The sequence below is a fragment of the Muntiacus reevesi genome, chromosome 9, assembly GCF_963930625.1.
Source record: "Muntiacus reevesi chromosome 9, mMunRee1.1, whole genome shotgun sequence".
NCBI classification, from domain to species: Eukaryota; Metazoa; Chordata; class Mammalia; order Artiodactyla; family Cervidae; genus Muntiacus; species Muntiacus reevesi.
Genome location: NC_089257.1, coordinates 11,641,614 through 11,662,248, shown reverse-complemented (window position 1 = coordinate 11,662,248; position 20,635 = coordinate 11,641,614). Strand labels below are relative to the sequence as shown.

Genomic DNA, 20,635 nt, shown 5'->3' with positions numbered 1-20,635 from the left:
TCATTTACTAGTCAGAACATGCACTGAACATGTCAGAGGTTTACTTCTTTACCTGCTTAGGATTTTCTGGCTTTATGCTGGCTCCTCCTGGATGGCTGGAGACTGATATTTTATGTAACTGTGTGGAGCAGAGTGTTAGCAAGAATTGCCATGGAGCACAAATGCTTCAGTTCCAGTCCAGGTTTCTCTCTGACTATTCTCTGCTAAATCCTGCCTCCCAGCTTAACCTGACGTAAACAAAATAGAATAGTGCCTCTGTGTGACCGTCTCTAGGTCCATCCACATCTCTGCAAATGGCACAGTTTTGATCCTTTTATGGCTGAGTAATATTCTACTGTGTATATGTGCCACATCTTATTTATCCATTCCTCTGTCGATGAAGGTTGCTTCCGTGTCCTGACTACGGTAAAAAGTGCCGTAATACACATTGGGGTGCATATATCTTTTGGAACTATGGTCTTCTCATATAGCAGAAAATAATGCAACTTTGTAAACCAAATCTGCTCCAATAAAAATTTTAAAAAATCAACACATGAACTTGCCTTATGAGATGGCAAAATCAAATGAACAAAAAATATTAAAGCAAATCTGAAAGGATTGCATAATTCAGTAAATATGCACACACACACACACATACACGCACACGCAAACATGCCCTTTAAAATGAATAGCCATTAGCAAGCACATGATTTGACAGAGCCAGGCTGGGCTGCTGCATGTAGAAGCAGAAGCACTGAGTTAGAGGACTCTGAGAGCCACAGTGAGTATCTAGTCATTGTTCTTGAAAACCACAGTAATCACTTTACTGCATTTATGAGGTGTCATGTCTTTAAAATGTTCATGTTTCCTTTTCTTTCTTTTTTCTTTGGCCTTGTCTAATGGCATGCAGGATCTTAGTTCCCTGACCAGGGACTGAACCTGTGCCTCCTGCACCGGGAGCATGGAGTCTTAACCACTAGACGACCATTTGTTAAACTGATGTTTATGAAATATCAGCCTGACTTAATGGTATGTAGGAGCTAATAATTCTTACAATCAAAACACACAGAGAGATCTCACTCAAAGTGTTCCTTTTCATCCACTAAATTTTTGTGTGAGACATTTTATTTAGAATTGAATGAAAATTAAGTACTCTGTGAAAAGACTTAATATGTTCCATGTTTTAGAAATATAAAAATGATCACGTTTTAGGGCAGTGAACATATTCTCTACAATATTATAGTAATAGATACACATCATCGCACATTTATTCAAATCCACAGAATGTCCGCCACCAAGAGTGAGCCCCGTGGTAAACCATGGACTTCAGGAGACTCCAGTGTGTCCATGTAGCTTCGGCAGTATAACAAACGCACCGCTCTGGTGGGATAGTCGATAATGGGGTGGAGGTTATATATGTGTTGGGGCAGGGACTCTATGGGAAATCTCTGACCCTTTCTCTTAATTTTATTGTGAACCTAAAACTGCTATAAAAAATAAAGCCTTAAAATGATAGCAATGACAGCACATGATCCTGTTAAATACAAAAAGATATATTTAATTTTGTTGTTTTGCATGAGACTAATCAAAAAGGAGCATTTAAGATCCCTCTCTAAGAAGTGAAAGGCGCTAGTCATGTCCGACTCTGTGCAACCCATGGGCTACACAGTCCATGGAATTTTCCAGGCCAGAATACTGGACTGGGTAGCTATTCCCTTCTCCAGGGAAGGAAGTAAGAAATTCAAAGTCACCAACGAATCATATCTGGGGTCACTGAGGGTCCAGACTTTATTTCGTTGGGACCACAGAAGATCAACTTGTATGCCTCCCACTCAGTTTCTTAGTGTAGGGAATAGAAAGACATATCTCCCCTGGAAGCTGCATATCTTCAAGAAGGTAGACATTTCATTGCAGATGAGCTTAAACTCCAATTGGATTTTTTTTTTAATGACAATTTTGTTAAACAACTTAGTTATTTCTGTTCTTAGGTAATGAATAAATCATAATAAAAGCTGTTCACATCTTTTTAGGCCTCTACATTTTATATATTCCTAAAAAAACATATTCAAACAATACACTCTTGTTTTCATGACCTTTGGCAAGATAGAAAACCTAGTTTTCGAAGCTTTTCTACTATGACTTTGTTGTTGTTCAGGCGCTATATCATGTCTGACTCTTTGCCACTCCATGGACTTCAGCATATCAGGCCTCTCTTCCCTCCATGATCTCCTGGACTTTGTTCAAATTCATGTCCATTAAGTCAGTGATGCTATCTAACCATCTCGATCTCTGCCACCCTCTTCTCTTTTTGCCTTCAGTATTTCCCAGAATCAGAGTAATCCAACTAAACTAGAAGTTTTGGTTTGATTTTCTTTTTATTTGCTTGATAAAGCATTTGCCTTATCATGTCCATTTGGAGAAGGCAATGGCAACCCACTCCAGTACTCTTACCTGGAAAATCCCATGGACAGAGGAACCTGGTAGGCTACAGTTCATGGGGTCATGAAGAGTTGGACACAACTGAGCGACTTCACTTTCACTTTTCACTTTCAAGTATTGGAGAAGGGAACAGCAGCCCACTCCAGTGTTCTTGCCTGGAGAATCCCAGGGACAGGGGAGCCTGGTGGGCTGCCGTCTATGGGGTCGCACAGAGTCGGACACGACTGAAGCGACTTGGCAGCAGCAGAATCATGTCCACTAAAATATTGCTTTCCTCCCTCCGTCCAAAGCCCTCACTCCTCTGAATTTTATCTCTGGATTCTAGACTTTTTCACATCCAAGGGCCTATGTTCCTTCTACTTTTCTCTTATCAGGGGCCCATATTACTGAATGTGTTGGGTACTTTTGTTTATTTATATTTAAGTACATATTAAAATTTCTGAAAGCATCATTCCTAACTTCTGGTCACCATGAGAAAACTGGTGTGATACACAGTGCTGATATGATTTCAGCTACTTAGAAAGGGAACTTAATATTTAAAACAGTTGTGCAGTTGTTTTATAGGTAAATAAAAATTTGGAGTTGGTATCTTTGAAAAATGAAAAATCCCTCTTGGAAAGCTAACACTCATAATCATAGAAGTAACCACTGCACCTGAAGGTACCACATACCTGCATCTTCCATATGTTTTGCACATACTGAATTATTCAACCTTCATAGCAATCTTGAAAGGTAGATTGCTTTATCACATATTTTCACAACTGGAGAAAATGAAATGCATAGAATCAAGGAATTTGTTAAATATTACACCCTCATAGGCAGCAGGTGGAGTGTGTATCTAGGCAGTGTGACCTCAGATTCTATGCTAACTCAACTCTCAGACCTGATTTAAAACCTGACTTTCTTCAGTTAAAGTTCATCTCTAAAAAATCTTGAATTTTTCACTGACCAATGTACTCTTTAGTAATTTGTACTTTTCACTCTGCACATGGTTTCTACTCTTAAAACACCAATCATATGATGACTTACATAATTAGTGATCTTATCTCCAAGTACCTTAAAACTCATATTAAACTTTTAGGAACAGGGAGGATGTTTTCCACATTCCTCACAATAACTCCAAACAATTGCAATTCAGTATTTAAAGTGAAAGATCATTATGCAATTGTGGAAGGTGAGTGGATACTGCATTACTATTTTAAAGTTTTTTCAAAATATAGACTACATTAAAATGGGAAAATTGACAGCTTATATTTTATAAAAAGTACAAGGTCTCAGAAGAAGAAAAGAAGCAAAGTCACAAAAGGGCAAGTAGTAGAGACTGAGCCTTACATAGTTCTTGCTTAACATGAGCCACGTGCTTCTTCATTTTAACTGAGTAGCAGCCATGACTACCTCTAGTAAGCTAGTGACTAGTTTACTAGCAAATAGTAGATAGTGAATCTGGGATTTGAACCCAGACAAACTGACTCCATCAACCGTATTCTTTTCTAAGAAATATCATTTTGCTAGATTAATGTTGATTGTGAATAAAATACCAAAATTACAAAATATAAGACAACAAAAGATAAAAGATACTCAGGACCATATGTTTTCATAAAGATGTGGTAAAAAATAAAATGTGGCTTGTAATATAATTTAATATACATGTAATAAAAATACATTTTTGCTAACCAAGTGAGATAATACAATAAGCTTTATTTACTTTGCTTGTATGTGCATTAATTTTTCTGCAATATTCTAAATCTTTATATATCATTATATCATTAAGTCAATAATTAAACTATGGAAATTATTGTGAAATTTCACATATTAATGTGAAAATTGTTATAATAATTCTAAGTGAAAGTCAGAAACTACAATGATGATTTCATTCAAACTATATATGATATTAACAAATATCTGAAATAGAAAAATTGTATTACTGTATATTGGAATTGCAGGATTTTTTTCAAACAATATTTTTAGCAAAATACTCTGGAAAATTTAGAGTAAAGAGAGACATGTGTAAGTAAGATCATATATTAGATTATACACATATTGGAAATTAACAAGTCAAATCCATAGGCAGAAAGGCTTAGTACTTTAATGGGGTAAGCTCAGGAGTATAGTCAAGAGGGTAAATAATAGTTTCCCAAATTATAGAAACCTTAGTGTATTATCCACGCATTTGTTATATTATGACCATCAGTGAAGCTGACATCTTGAACACAAGAAGCAGAGGTAAAAATTGTCAAAGCATACTTCAACCAAGACTCCAGTGGAGTCAGGTATAATAGACACAAAAATGAACCAAACTAAGAATGGCTTCTTCAGCAGGGCATTAATAGTATTAGCATTAATATTGAAATAGTGCTATTTAGATTTTAAAGAACATAGAAAAGATATATAATGCCTGGAATATACCTGTGTATATTGATGTCTATGTGGGTACAAAATCAGCTTTAAATTTTCAGGAAAACTCAGAATAAGATATGGCAAGCATTTGCACCCCATTTCTTGTCAGAAGGCTAAATTTCAAAGTGTTGAAGTCATTTGTCCAAGGAAAGTACTAGTTCTGGAGTTTGTGATCTTGGTTGGAATAAAAAATTTTAAAGGTCATTCATTCTGTATTCTCAAAATGCAAAAACTTTGATCCAAGGCTACTAACTTCTGAATCATAGATAGATCTGGGTGAGAATAGGACATGTGTAGATTTCCAGAGATTCATATGGGATTAAAGGCATGTGGAACAAACAGAGCATGCAGCAGAAACTAGGACTTCAGAAATCAGTCCACTTATCTTCCTGAGATGTCTGTTCTTTTCTTCTTTCTCCAGATTAAACCTTTGTCACCTAGATCTTGTATAAAGTCATGACCATGTCAGTGAATAAGAGTGTGACTGAATTCATTCTCTTTGGCTTGACACAGGATGCGGAAAAGCAGAAAGTGATATTTGGAGTCTTCTTGATCCTATACCTTGCAACACTGTTGGGGAACTTTCTTATTGTAGTGACTATTAAGACAAGCAGGACACTTGGGAGTCCCATGTATTTCTTTGTGTTCTATCTGTGCTTTGCTGATGCCTGCTTCTCCACAACCACAGCCCCCAGGTTAATTGTGGATGTCCTTTCTCAGGAGAAAACCATTTCCTACAGTGAGTGCATGACCCAGGTCTTTGCCGCTCATTTCTTTGGATGCATGGAGATCTTTGTGCTCATCCTCATGGCCTTTTATCGCTACATAGCAATCTGCAAACCCTTGCGATATACAACCATCATGAGCCGGCACCTCTGTGGTGGACTGGTGATTCTAGCCTGGGTGGGGTCTTGTATTCACTCGTCAGCACAGATTTTCCTGGTTTTGAGGTTGCCCTTCTGTGGCCCTAATGTGATTGACCACTATTTCTGTGATTTGCAGCCCTTGTTGAAACTTGCCTGCATGGACACTTCTGTGATAAATTTGCTTGCTGTTTTTAACAGTGGGGCCATATGTATGGTGAGTTTCATAATCCTGTTTATTTCTTATGTTGTCATATTACACTCCCTGAGAAACCACAGCGCAGAAGGAAGGCGAAAAGCCCTTTCTACATGCACCTCCCACTTCACTGTGGTTGTCATATTTTTTGGCCCATGTATATTCATATACACACGCCCACCAACAACATTTCCAATAGACAAGATGGTGGCTGTGTTTTATACAATTGGGACACCCTTACTTAACCCGCTGATCTATACACTACGGAATGAAGAAGTGAAAAATGCCATGAAAATGTTATGGTGTAGCAAAGCATGACTTCACTTGATAAGTGTATATAGAGGAATCCTTGTGTATATTTCCTTAAAGATTTAGTTCTGCTTTATGGACAGAAGAGATAGCATATTTTTGTCCAGAAGCAAGAGTAGAGAAATACAAGGATATAAGGACAGAGATACACAGTATCCTCATTTTGAGAGGCTTGCATTAGAAAATAAAACCCATAACAATTTTGAACAACCTCTGATGACTCTTACTTTAATTCTATCAACATCAGACAATATTCACATGATAATTTAGTTTCTTGCACAAATATTTCTTCAGAGAGAAGTGGACTGACTGTGTGTGTGTGTGTATGTGTGCACATTGATTCTTTTTCTAGATTTTATTTTAGTTCTTATGAAGGTGGTCATAAGAGCTTATCCACAGGGGACTGGTACTCTACAGAATCATAGTTTCTGTCTTGACAACCTAACGGTTAGAGAAGATTCTCTGAGAAAATGTTACTCTGGAAATCAGTGCCTGAATCCACCTCACTAGTGTATCTACACTGATGACCCTCAAACTCCTATAAAAGCTGGAACTATCAGTGAAAACTGAGACCATCCCTGAAAAACCTCTTAAAATATCGTGAATAGTTAAGAAGATGAAGGGTCTTATATTTGGCTCAATAGGAAACAACAGCCAGTCAATCAATTGCCCTTCACAGTCTTCCACATTGCTCTTCATAAAGGAGAGGGAAGAGGAAGTAAGAGTTTGGCAGCAAGAATGTGCAGAAGGGAGGGTGAAGGGCAGGAGGGAGGACAGAAAGGTAGGACAGGTGAAAGGAAGTGGTCGTTTTACCCAAGTAGGAGAGAAGGGGCTCCATCTTCCTTATGCTTTGAGAATCACTTTTGGGAATATGAACATTTGCAGGAAATAATGAAGTTTCAGGCTCTTCCCATACCATTAACTTTTCTTTTGTGTACAGGAAAGAAGAATTTTTGTTCTTTTGCTTCACCATAATATCTGAAAACTCAAGTTTCAGGATTCTGGGAAGAACCTGAAATTGAAAGCTTAGCACTTCTCAAAATTGGATCTTTTATTTTATATAAGGTTATTAAAAAATGTGTATTTGAAGATAGCTTAATATATAAATAATGTTCACTCACCACTCCCACTACCACAACCACTATATAATCTCATGATTAAATACTGTCATGCTATTTTCGAACCTGAGCTTATAATTCCAATTCAAATTGGCACCAAGAGTATTATTTTGTGATATTTAAGTATCATTTAATACTCAAGTACTTAAGTATGGCTTTACGGGAAGCATTTCTGTCAAGTGAAGACAAAATGTTAGTATGTTGCACCTAAGATCCCCAAAGCTCTAATATAAAAAGTAGTGACAGGAAAAAAAATATTTAAGAACAAAAATGACATCTATCAGATCCTTTAATACCATATTAACAAGTTGTAAACTTGCTATACGCTCCCTCCAAATAAACCCCCCCATTTTTCTACTTCTATGTCTGGAGTTCTGCTTCTAAAGCATTTCTGTTTGATCCTATGCTGTGCTATGCTTAGTTGCCCAGTCACGTCTGACTCTCTGCCTGAACTCCAGGCTCCTCGGTCCATGGGGATTTTCTAAGCAAGGATACTGGAGAGGGTGGCCATGCCTCCTCCAGGGGACCTCCCCAAGGATTGAAGCCAGGACCCCTGCACTGCAGGCTGACTCTTTGCCAGCTGAGCCCCTAGGGAAGCCCAAGAAGACTGGAGTGGGTAGCCTATTCCTTCTCCAGGGGATTTTCCCAACCCAGGAATTGAACTGGAGTCTCCTGCATTGCAGGCAGTTTCCTTACCAGCTGAGCTACCAGGGACACCCCTGGTCTTAAAAGGTTTACATTAAGTGTGACTGGTTCTTTGTTGTTGTTGTTGTTGTTACTGGTTCTTAAGTTGTTATTGTCCAATCGCTCAGTCCTGTCTGACTCTTTGTAACCCCATGTCAGGCTCCCTCATCCTTTACTATCTTCCAGAGTTCTCTCTAACTCATGTCCATTGAGTTGATGACATTCAACCATGTCATCTTCTGTCACCCCCTTCTCCTCCTGCCCTCAAATTTTCCCAGCATCAGGGTCTTTTCCGATGAGTCAGCTTCTTGCATCAGGTGGTCAAAGTATTGGAGCTTCAGCTTCAGCATCAGTCCTTCCAATGAATATTCAAAACTGATTTCCTTTAGGATTGATCGGTTTGATCTCTTTGCCATCTCAGGAATGCTCAAGAGTTTTTCCAACACCACAGTTCAAAAGTATCACGTTTTCGGCACTCAACCTTTAAGGTACAGCTCTCATATCCATACATGACTACAAGATAAACCCTAGCTTTGACTACACAGACCTTTGTCATCAGAGTGACATATCTGATTTTTAATATGCTCTCTAGATTTGTCATAGCTTTCTTTCCAAGGAACAAGCATCTTTTAATTTCATGGCTGCAGTCACCATCTGCAGCGATTTTGGAGCCTAAGAAAATAAAGTCTGTCACTGTTTCCATTTTTTCTCCATCTATTTTCCGTGAAGTGATGGGATCAGATGCCATGATCTTCTTTTTCTCAACGTTGAGTTTTAAGAGAGCTTTTTCACGCTTCTCTTTCACTTTCAACAAGAGGCTCTTTAGTTCCTCTTTACTTCTCCCATTAGGGTGGTGCCATCTTAAGTAAACAAGACATAATCCAAATATAACTTTCATTCTTTTTTCTTGTTGTTTATTCAAATTTTATATACTGGGAAAATTATTTACCCATGGTTGAATAAAAACTCAGAGGTATCAGCATTGCATACAAGATCTGAGTCTCTCATACATTTTTGATCCTGCTTCTGGCCTCTCTCTGCCTGGATCGCTATGTTTCATTCACTCTGTTATTTTACATTTCCTCAGAAACACCATGACATTTCTTGAATTAGAGTGTTCTCACTCTAGAATCTTCATGTCATTAATCCTTACACGACTGTTTCCTTCTGGCCATTTCTGTAACTACTCAGCTCATTGGTATTAAAATATTAATATAGCTCATATCTTTTTTCTAATGTAATATCAATATAATTCCAGTCAGTTTAAAAGATGCATGCTAATAGAATCCTTTTCTGACTGCCCAACATGAAGTACTTTCCATGAAATAATCACATCCTGCCATTTCCTTTAACTCTATTATAATGTTCACTTTCTGCCTTTTTGTTTCAGTTACTTTTAATTTTAGTGTTTGCTTCTTTTTATGACTCAACCATCTGAATCGGGCTATTTGAAAAATATAGGCTCTTGTGTTTTATATTCATCCAACAGATATTTATTGAAAAATGAATCCATGGGAAGGATAAATAAAACCCCCTTCTGGGCTTCCTTAGTATCTCAGTGGTAAAGAATCCACCTACCAATGCAGGAGGCATGGGTTCCATCTCTGATCTGCAAAGGTCACAGGTGCCACAGAGCAACCAAGCCCGGGTACCACAACTATTGAACCTGTGCTCTAGAGCCTATGAACTGAATCTGCTGAAGCCCACAAGCTCTAGACCTCATGCTCTGCAACAAAAGAAGTCCCCACAGTGAGAAGCCCACACATAGGAACTAGACAGTAGCTGCTACTAGAGAGAAACCCATGAGACAATGAAGACCCAGCACAAAAAAAAAAAAAAAAAATCCCTTCCTGGAGACGTGTCCAGTCTAGACCGGCATGGAATGTAATAAAAGTCAGAGGATAGTTATACAAAATAAACTTGCTTTTGGTCATTGTTACTAAGAAAATGAAAACATCGACATAGAGGTTAATGGTGAGCGTATAAGAACCACTGAATAGAGTCACAGAGGAAGGCTCTCTAAGGTAACGACCCTTCATCTAGTACCAGAAGTTGGAGAGAAGTCATCACCTAAGTGGGATGAAGGCTTGTTTTGAGAGAGAAGCAAAATCTTTCACGAATCGTGAAGAGAAGTGAAGTGAAATCCCTCAGTTGTGTTGGACTCTTTGTAACCCCATGGACTGTAGCCTACCGGGCTCCTCTGTCCATGGGATTTTCCAGGCAAGAGTACTGGAGTGGGTTGCCATTTTCTTCTCCAGGGGATCTTACCGACCCAGGGATCGAACCCAGGTCTCCCGCATTGTAGGCAGACGCTTTACTGACTGAGCCGCCAGGGAAGTCCTGAGGGCAAATGACAAATCTCAGGGTGTCTGATGCACACCAAGGGGCTGGGTGAGGCACTCAGGATGCGATTAGAGATTCAGAGGGAAGATTAACCAGGAAATTCTAGTAGAAGGCAAGGAGATTCCAAGTAACCAATAAACAATAAATAAAATGGTTCATTGAGATTTTAAAATGTGTACACTGCACTTCCAAAAGTCACTAAGAATGAGTCCTAGAAAAACATCTAAATTTTATGCCAGATTGGGGTTTTAAAAAGTTCATTTTTTCCACAAAAAAATAAGCCATCAGAAAACGTTCCAATCTAGAAGTGGTTCTGCTGAGATAGGGCTGCGTTTCCTCATCACTGATAAAGAAGTGCTTGATGATTTGTTATCCAGCTTTGTGATAGAACTATCTAACTCCAATTGGAATTATGTTAATGAAAATGAATTAAAAATAAAAATAATAAAAATAGGAATAATAGCAAGAAATTTTATAATTTTGCGTGGAATGAACTTTTCCATCAATTCTGCTGTCTCATGTTATTTCTTTTAAAATAATTGCATTTATTTGCATTTTGATTTAACCTGTTGAGATATTTTCTGGGACATTATGTAATTATAATTTAAAAATAAGTAGGAAAAATGAAAAAAGCTATGAAGGCAATAGGAAGCTAAAGAAGAACAGAAAGCAGAAAGGTATCATAATCCTTAAACTGCAAACACTATCAATCAAAATCAGATTTATATTTTTAAGAAATCTCTCTGATTGTTAGTGGAGAATGGATAGTTTTGCTTCCCCACATTTCTGAAAGAACTGAGTTCTCTTTAATGGAAACACATGATATTCTGAGCATGACAGTCACTTGCCAACCAAATTCCCCAGTTTCATCCACAGTTTTCTCATGGCACTTTTCACCTCCATAATCCTCGGGGTGTAGATCAAGGGATTTAACATGGGTGTGATGATGGAATCAGACTTGGCCATCACCTTGTCTATGGGATAGGTGGCCAGAGGCCTGACATACAAAAACATACAAGGCACAAAGAACGTGATGACCACAGTGAGGTGGGAGCCATAGGTGGAGAGGGCTTTATGCCACCCTTCAGAGCTGCAGGACTTCAGGGGGCAGAGGGTGACCACATAGGAAGTGATGAGGATGAGGAAGATGGCCACACACATCACCCGGCTGTTGAGGATGACTAAGAGGCCCAGGGTGGGGGTGTCTATGCAGGCCAGTTTCAACAGTGGGAAGAAATCACATATAAAGTGGTCTGTTGTATTGGGATCACAGAAGGGTATTTGACACATGAAGAGAAGCTGCACTGCGGCACAGAAAAATCCCCTACCCAGGCCCCTCCCAGCAACAGGCAGCACATCCGAGGCCTCATGATGGTCACATGGTGAAGAGGCTTACAGATGGCTACGGAGCGGTCACAGGCCATCTCGGTGAGGAGGAGGATGCCCACTCCACCGAAGAAGTGCTCAGCGAAGAGCTGGGCCATGCGGCCTTCCAGGGAGATGGCAGTGCTCTCAGAGAGGGAGTCCAGAGTCAACTTGGGGGCAATGACGGAAGAGTAGGTGACATCCAAAAGGGACAAGGAGGTAAGGAAAAGATACATGGGTGACCTCAGACGCTGACTCGTAACCATGGTTACCACAATGAGGAGGTTTCCCAAAACGGTGGAGACAGACATGATTAGAAACACGACAGAAGGTATTTTCCGCAGCTCTGGATACCGCGTAATGCCCAGAAGAATGAACTCTCTGACACTGTTTTGATTTCCCATGTGTCAGCTGCTGATACGAGCTACAGCTAAGAGTTAGAAGACCTGAAAAAGCAGCACCTGATTTATAACCAGTGATTATTTGACTTCAAGTATTTCCAGGATCTCAGGGAACTTATGGGTTTTTTGTTTGTCTGTTGTGTTTTTTGTGTCTTTTTTTTTCCCATTTATTCATCATCCAGCATTTGGCTCTTAATAACCTGCTAAATAAAGAGCTTAAAAGAGAGCTGCTTCATTAATGCTATGTTCCTCTTAGGCTTTTTATTTTTCCTTCTCTTTTTAAACAGTGTTTCCATGTGAAATACATTTCTCCCTTTTACTCTCATTATTCATTGTCAACATCTACCTTCTCCAGGCACTAGAATAATGCCGTACTGACTCTATTTTACAAATGAGAGAACTGATTCTCACAGACTTGAGGCAACATAGCCAAGGTTGTACAGCAAGTGAGCGGTGAAGCCAGAATGTGGACCATATTTTCTGACTCCATAATCAGTGCTCTCAAACATCAATATTTCTCCTCTGGTCATTGCATTGTGATTTTATAATTTACCAATTATGGTACTAAGTATATTACAATATACCATACAACCCTGCTTTATCTTCAAATAAATATGAAGTAGCTTCTTCTTTCTATGCTCTTCTCAAATGTTATGATGATTCTTCAGTAATTCAGTGCCTTACTTATATATATTAAGTTAATGAAATACATCTAAAACTATAATTTCTGAATAATATATTGCTCATTAATGAAGATCACAAAGCATGATGATCTAGCAAAGACCCAGGTCACAATATAATCCACTCAAACCTGAGTCAGTCCTAGTCATTCCTTTCAGTTTTCTCTGTTCCCTAAGTGGAGTTAAAGATTCTAGAATATAATAGTGACATTCAATAATTAGTTTTTACGCTAATTTTTAGAAATGCCAAAATATATTGAACTTGCAGGCCATGAGGTTGGAGTTTCCCTGGGATAACATCAAAATGACCAAAAGTCAACTCCAGAAGACTTCAAATCTAATCAAAAGCCATTGGAATCTGAGGGCACACTTCTCTATGGATTTTTATGACCCAGTTGGGGGAAGGAGTTCTCATCACACGTTCCCATAAGGCTGAGTCACCACAAAATGTTTCTCAGTTCTGGTTCAGATGATCACCCATGTTGAGTTAACTTTACCGCACACCGCTGATATTACAGTGGTCTCCCTACATACTCAAATGGGCCAGCATCCCTCTCCAACACCCCACAGCAAGAATGGAAAATTTGGCAACTGTCAGTTCTTCAGTCACATTTCAGTAGCTGGGAACACCAGGCTAATTTCTGTTACAGAATGCCCTGGTGAGAAACAATGCAGAAAGATCATTCTCAAAATATTTGTAGGCACCAGATGTTGTACCGAGAGCATCTGCCACACTCAGTTTGTTCCAAGAAGAACTTATTATCCTTCCCTGTTAAAGGCCATGCATTTTTAACCTGATCTAGCCTTATATCCTAAGTTTTCTTTCTCCTCTTCCTGCCCAATTCTGGTAGTTATTTGCCAATATCTCATTAGAAGAATTCACAGACACCCCTTCCAATGATCATCATTATACAAAAATCTCCAAACCAAACAAAAAGCAAATTTTTAGAGATAAATGTCATATATTTTAAAGGATTTTCTGTGTGTGTGTGCATGTTTATGAAGAACCCGGAGATATTGAATAAGGAGATATTGTCTCCGAGTCACACCTAAAATATTCACCAATATTGAGAGTAAATGTTCTCTTAGGGCTTCCTGGGAGCACAGTGATAAAGAATCTGCCTGCTTATGAAGGAGACAAGAGGCATGGCTGTGATACCTGGGTCAGGAGAACCCCTGAGGTAGGACATGGCAGCTCACTCTAGGATTTTTGCCTGAAGACTTCCATGGACAGAGGAGTCTGGAGGACTGGAGTCCATGGGGGCAAAGAGTCAGACATGCCTGACAGACTGAGTGCACATACGTGTGTATTAACATAAATCTGAATCCTGTGACGGGGTTGTGGACGCATCATTATGGAGATTGTACGTGGCAGTAAATTATGCTGTCATGTCCCAGAGAGGCAGAGAGGTCACAAATGACACTAATGTAGGCATTTAGCTCTTCTACCTTTCAAATGCTGAATTCTAAGGTGATCAATAGTTTTGGCTGAAGACCAAGCACGAAACCTAACTTCACAAAGTCCCTATTTAACAATCTTTTGAAAGATACTCAAATATGAGAAATAATTGGCTACACATTGAAGAGGCACCCTTAGGTGCCTTGTATGTAGACAAAGAACACTTCACAAAGGACACCATGTCTTGAATGTGAAGATGGCTCTGTGCCCATGCCCTGAGGGACAGGAAGTGGGAGAAGAGTGATCTTAGGAAGATGCACTGCATGAAAGCAGAGAGTCGGCATGAACTTACAGATGGGGAGAAAGGAAAGGGGCCTTGATCTCCATCCCTGACTGTGCAGGGTGCTAGAGACAGAAGCACCATTCAAGGTGGCTGATGTAATGTCTTCAGAGAACCTTTTATTATGTTGGGGGAATTGCAGCCTGCTACGGGAGCCATTTTCAGTAGCTTGATAGTAGGATTCAGCTCCAAAGCTTTTTTCCAAGAAACCACTGTTGCTAAAAGAAGCTGTCATTGGAGAGTTGATAAACCAAAGTGTCCATTAGTGTGAATAAAGTTTTGGCACCCAGTGTTCTGGATAAATAAAGCACTGCATCATCCATGGACACCGAGGGACTGCATTGGAAGGGGGCAGTGACCACGGTTTGCCGTAACCTCAGAGAATGCACTTTTCCTGACCTGCTTCATGAGCCAAAGGCAGGAGCTGGAGCCCCAGGGCATCTCTAAGTAAGGTGGATCTAAAGAATTCGTCATAGTCCTTGCCTCAGTGTAGCTCATGACTCCAAGCAATTACACTCTAGAGAAACACCTGGCATTTTCATGTAGAAGTCTCTACATCCGGGAGTAAATACATTGGATTAAATTTAATAATGGCTTTTTTTTTTTAGAGCAGTTTTAGGTTCACAGTTTAGTTGAAAGGATCATACAGGTTTCTCATGTACCCCTACCCCTACACATATGTAGTATCTCCCATTATCAACTTCTCCTAGATTTCATTTGTTCCAAATTTATTACAAATGATGAACTTACATTGACACATATTAACCCAAAGTCCATAGTTTACCTTAGGGTTCTCTCCTGTTGTTGTATGTTTCATGAATTTGGAGAAAAGTATAATGATATGCATCCATCATTATATCAATAGTGTCATAAAGAGTGTTTGCACTGCCTTAAAGATCCTGTACACTTCACCTATTCACCTCCCGCCTACCGACTCATGTTGAATTTCTGATTCTTGTGATAGAATAAAGGTAATCTATCTTTCTGAGTTCTTCACTCAGTGTAAGGAATCTGTCATAGGTTAAAGTCCTTGCAGACAGTGCCTGCCATTATATGGTACCAGGTACTGGGTTTACTTAGGACTCAACGTCCTGGAAGTTAATCTATTTATAGAGTTCTTTAACAAATCGATGGGAAAGTAAATATGATACATCTCATCATTTAAACAACAGAATATATTATTCTACTTGGTTAGGGTTTTGAACCCAGGCCATATTCAGTTGAACAAAGAACTATGATATCATGCAACACTCTAATAAAGATCTTCATTATAATGCCTCTTCTCCTAAATTCTAAATGTGGTCTTTAACCGAGTTATGTATGCAGGAGTATGGAAATGCTTTATTAATATTTTCCATATTGATAGAAACATCATAAACCTCTAATCTAATTGTATAGATCACATAGTTTAATAATATTTAATAAATAAGAATAAGTCTTTCTGCCTCAAAGAAATTTTCTTTCCTTCACAGGACTCTGGTCCACGTTAGTGTTGAAAAAATTGTCTTACAAATGACAAGGAAAAAGAGGTTAAGAATTGACATTTGTAAACTTTCATTAAAAGCTATGAACTCAGGTTGTTTTGAGGATTATAATTTTATCCATGTTCTTAATTGAAGCAACGACAACAAAAGAGAACATACTTTTGTTTAATTCTTTGCTAATCTTGTGAAAGTCTTCGTCTCTGTTCACAAATACTCTATTTGTCTTCTTTTTTGGCACATAACTAGATTACATCTCCTTACTCCTTATTGAAATTTATGATATTATTTTGTAAATCTGAATACTGGCACATCCTGAAACCTATCAATTACACTCCTCGGAAACATATTTTTATGTTCATAATTACTGTTCATAGTAGTCAAATATCTATTGACTGGATATTGAATAAACACATTCTGAAATAGTCTCATAATGGAATGTGATATAGCCATGGAAATGAATTTACAGCTAAATTCAACAACCAAAATGAAATACAGTAGTGTGGATGAAAAAATAAAAGCAATTCCAAGAATTCTGCATATAGGATGTTAAGTTCTATAAAATTCAAAGCCAGGGAAAATATATATAGATAAAAATATTTTATTTTTAGGACAAAATTAAAATATTTGTTACTTTTAAGAAGAGGTGAACAGCAGATAGGGAAGTGTTTAAAATGTTTAATTATGGGTAATATTTTAGTTCTTGAGATGGTAGCAAGTTTACTAGAATTCATTTTATTATTTACATAAATTCCAAAAAGCAGTATGGAGTAAGAAATGCCAACCCACTCTAGTATTCTTGCTTGGAAAATTCTGTGGACAGAAGAGTCTGGCAGGCTACAGTCCACAGAGGTTGCAAAGAATCAGACATGTCTGAGTAGACACACCTGAGCAAGTGTGCATGCACACAAAGGCAATAATATAAAATGAATAAATGAAAGATGGTAAAATTTTTTGGAAATGGGTGAATTCTACAGCTGAAAATTTATTATAAAAATGGGTATCTTCTATTGGTTGGATCTGCTTCCTTTTTTGTTGACTTCATTTTTAATTAGGCTGTCTCCATTATGGTAAAATTAGGCAGGAGTTCCCAGTCTCCATTTTTGGCAATTCTATTAGGAAAAAAAAGTGACTTTTCTCAATAGTGAAGAAAAATTATTTTAATAAGATGTTTTCCTTAATAAGTGTCTCTTTATTAGTTATCAAAACAAATGGAAATGAATTAGAAAAAGATAAGATTTCTGCTCAGTGTTCATATACATTTTAATCCTCAGACTACTTGTTGCAAATCTGTGGTTTCTTGGTGAAGGAAAGCTCTAGCACACAAAATAAAATCTTGTTTCAAGCACCCTGGTGCCTTCCCTAGATTGTAATTACAGGTAGTTTACAAGGGATAGCGAATAAGAACAAAGGGGCCCCCTAGAGCACTGGGTGGAGCAGAGTAGCTCCTTTGTGAGTCGCTGTTTTTGTTTTGTTTTGTTTTAACTAAAGTCAGTGTTGTTTCCTTCCTCTCCTCTATCCCTGCCATCCATTTGAATTTTCTTCTTTTTCTCTGGTAACTTCGGTCAGCCCGAGGCACCTAATGCCTTCAAACCCTTTTCCATACTTGGTTCCTGAGTATAAGGAGGGTAATTTCTATTGGCTAAGGGGACAAACCAAAAGTTAAACCTATTACAACATTGGGGATGTTTGTCATGAACAAAGGAAGGGAAACTTTAGGGAATACTACTCTCTGTGATGCTAATACCTAACGTCATTATGTCTTAATATATTCCCTTTAGAATGCAGAAGGGTTTATTTTTTCTCAGCATTCCATGAGAAAGCTGTTTTGAAAAAAAGGATGAAAAGCTTTGACACTAATTTAGAGGGTTCTAACAGGTAAGAGATTACTTACTTGATTGCACTGAGAAAGGCATCATGCAGAATAATTTAACAAATTTAAACAATGTATTTCCATATGGCTTTTTCCCTTGAAGAAGGAAATAGAAACTAATACAGGTAATAACTGTGACATAAGCTTCTTGGAGAATGCCAGCCACTCCACATCCAAGAGACAGCTTTAAATAGAATGCTGTATATCACAGATTAAAAGTATTACTCTTTGCATGTTTCTAAAATGATATTTTAAGAATATAACTTGTAGTTGATATACATCTGGATTTATTTTGAAACAGCGAATAACTATACCTGATGGAAGATTCAGAGGAAACATAACAAAATGAAAGTTAATAATTGCATAATGAAGGTGAAGGGTAATGTGCCATATATGTGGGGGGAAATTTCCATCTTTCTCTAATTTAGGCTTTTGAGGGATAAAGAACCTTGGGTAGATCTGTTCACCTTCCCACACAGAAAGGTACATTTTTCATAGAAATTAAATGAATATAGAGATTTTCCTAAAGATAGAGGTGAAAGAGAAACAAATCAGAGAGGGTGGTATAGTTTAGGAGAGTCCTAAGGAAACCAAAGTTTTCACTGTGGCTTCTGTAATAAAACAGATTTGTCAGGTAGAAGGGCTTCTCTGGGGGCTCAGACGGTAAAGAATCTGCCTGCAATGTGGGAGACGGAGGTTCGATTCCTGGTTTGGGAAGACCCGTCGGAGAAAGCATGGCAATTTACTCCAATTTCCTGTCTGGAGAATCCCGTGGACAGAGGAGGCTGGCGGGCTGCAGTCCACGGGGTCGCAAAGAGTCGGACACAACTGAACGATTAAGCACACACAACCCCATCAGGTAGAAGGATCAACATGACACCTCGTGTTTCACTCTCTTTTGTTCATCACCTTTACTGTGTGATTTTCTTTCAGCTCATCTCTTTTAGCGCCCAGCTCAAAATGCTATCTCTTTATTAATGTTTTGGGAAATTTAGCTGTTCTAAAATTGGCCAAACTTGTTTGAAGAGTTAAAGTACAGTAGTTAGTAGAAGATAATGCTGTTTTATCAGTGCAGTTTTGTCACTCGATTATTACAATTCATTTTTGTGTCAGATACTTTTGAGGATCTGATTTAAGCTGTCAACACTCCTGGGAAAAGTCAACATATGGTCATACAGAAAAACATATAGAAAAATACTCATTGATGCAAGAAGGATAGGAAATATATCAAGGCTGTCCTTGCATTCTTGAAGGGTCAAGGATTCATGTAAAAAGTGTAGAAAACTCACAATGATCATCTCAGGCATGCCAAAGTCCTAAAATCTTACATGGCCAAGTGGTGCTGTTCTGAGTGTAATATGTTTTACTCCGGGTTGTGGAGCTGATTAAATTATTTAAAATTTATGCCATTTTGTTTTTTCAAATATATAAGTTGGAAGCACATTTATCTGTTTACCATACCATACATACTATACAGATGGCAACAGTAAATTAATAATATGGATGTGTTTTTAATCAGAATAGTACTAAAACAATCAGATGATTATTACAAGAAGTAACTAAGAAGGTTCACTTAAAAACACTTATTAAGCATGTACAACAGCATCGAAATATGTATATTATCTATAGTGAAACATATCACCAGACCAGGTTGGATGCATGAGACAAGTGCTCGGGCCTAGTGCACTGGGAAGACTCAGAAGGATTGGGTAGAGAGGGAAGTGGGAGGGGGATCGGGATGGGGAATACATGTAAATCGATGGCTGATCCACGTCAGTGTATGACAAAACCCACTACAATATTGTAAAGCAATTAGCCTCCAACTAATAAAAATAAATAAAAAAATTAAAAAAAAAAACTTATTAAGCATGTACATTGTGCAAGGCATCAGGTTTGGATTTGGGGACAGCAAAATCCTAAAGGCTTCAAAAACTCTACATCTATGAAAGAAGCTAAAGGAAGCTCAGACAATTTTGATTTTAAGTATAATATGTGATAGTATAAGATAAGCTGTAAAAGAAACTCTTAGAGAACTGGAGAATTTCCTTCATCTCAAAGCGATTGCTGATGGCTTTCAGAAGAGATTATTTTTCTTTTTTTAATTAGTTTATTTTTTTAATTGAAGGATATTTGCTTTACAAAATTGTGTTGTTTTCTGTCAAACCTCAACATGAATCAGCCATAGGTGCTCTTGGGAGTTGGGTCCTGAGTTTCGAGACAGCATAACTAGAAATAAAATTACAATTAAGGAAGGAAGGAGACTACTGAATACACTATTGAGTGAATATTTGATAAAAACTCACAATTATTTGCAAGTTAATGATTAATCATGTGTATTTATGGGCTTCCCTGGTGGCTCAGATGGTAAAGAATCTGCCTGCAAGGCAGGAGACCCGGGTTTGATCATTAGGTTGGGAAGATCCTCCAGAGAAGGGTATGACAACCCACTGCAGTATTCTTGACTGGAAAATTCCATGGACAGAGGTGCCCGTCCATGGACTTGCAAAGCGTCAGCCATGACTGAGTGACTAACACACACACACATGTATTTATAATGCTAAAAAGCACATGTATTTATGATTCTTAATTTATCTTACAAGTGTATGTCCTAATGTATAAATAAAATTGTTCTAGAAATAGACAATTTAAAGAGATTGATAAGATACAAAACAAAAGCCATATACTCAAAAGAGTGGCCACAATCACAGGCCATATTTTCAAGTACAAATCCTTCATGATGGATCACTCATCCAGATGCATAAGGAAAG

The 20,635-nt window shown here is 38.1% G+C and overlaps 1 protein-coding gene and 1 pseudogene across 1 annotated transcript; one reads left to right on the top strand and one right to left on the bottom strand.

Annotated features, from left to right (window-relative positions):
* Nucleotides 1–5,277: 5,277 nt before the first annotated feature.
* LOC136175251 (olfactory receptor 4C11-like) lies at nucleotides 5,278–6,192 on the top strand. The gene has a single exon (XM_065945571.1). It carries the CDS (start codon nucleotides 5,278–5,280, stop codon nucleotides 6,190–6,192), a length of 915 nt encoding a protein of 304 aa, XP_065801643.1.
* Nucleotides 6,193–11,168: 4,976 nt separating this feature from the next.
* Nucleotides 11,169–12,097, bottom strand: LOC136175618 (olfactory receptor 4C6-like; annotated as a pseudogene).
* Nucleotides 12,098–20,635: the final 8,538 nt, after the last annotated feature.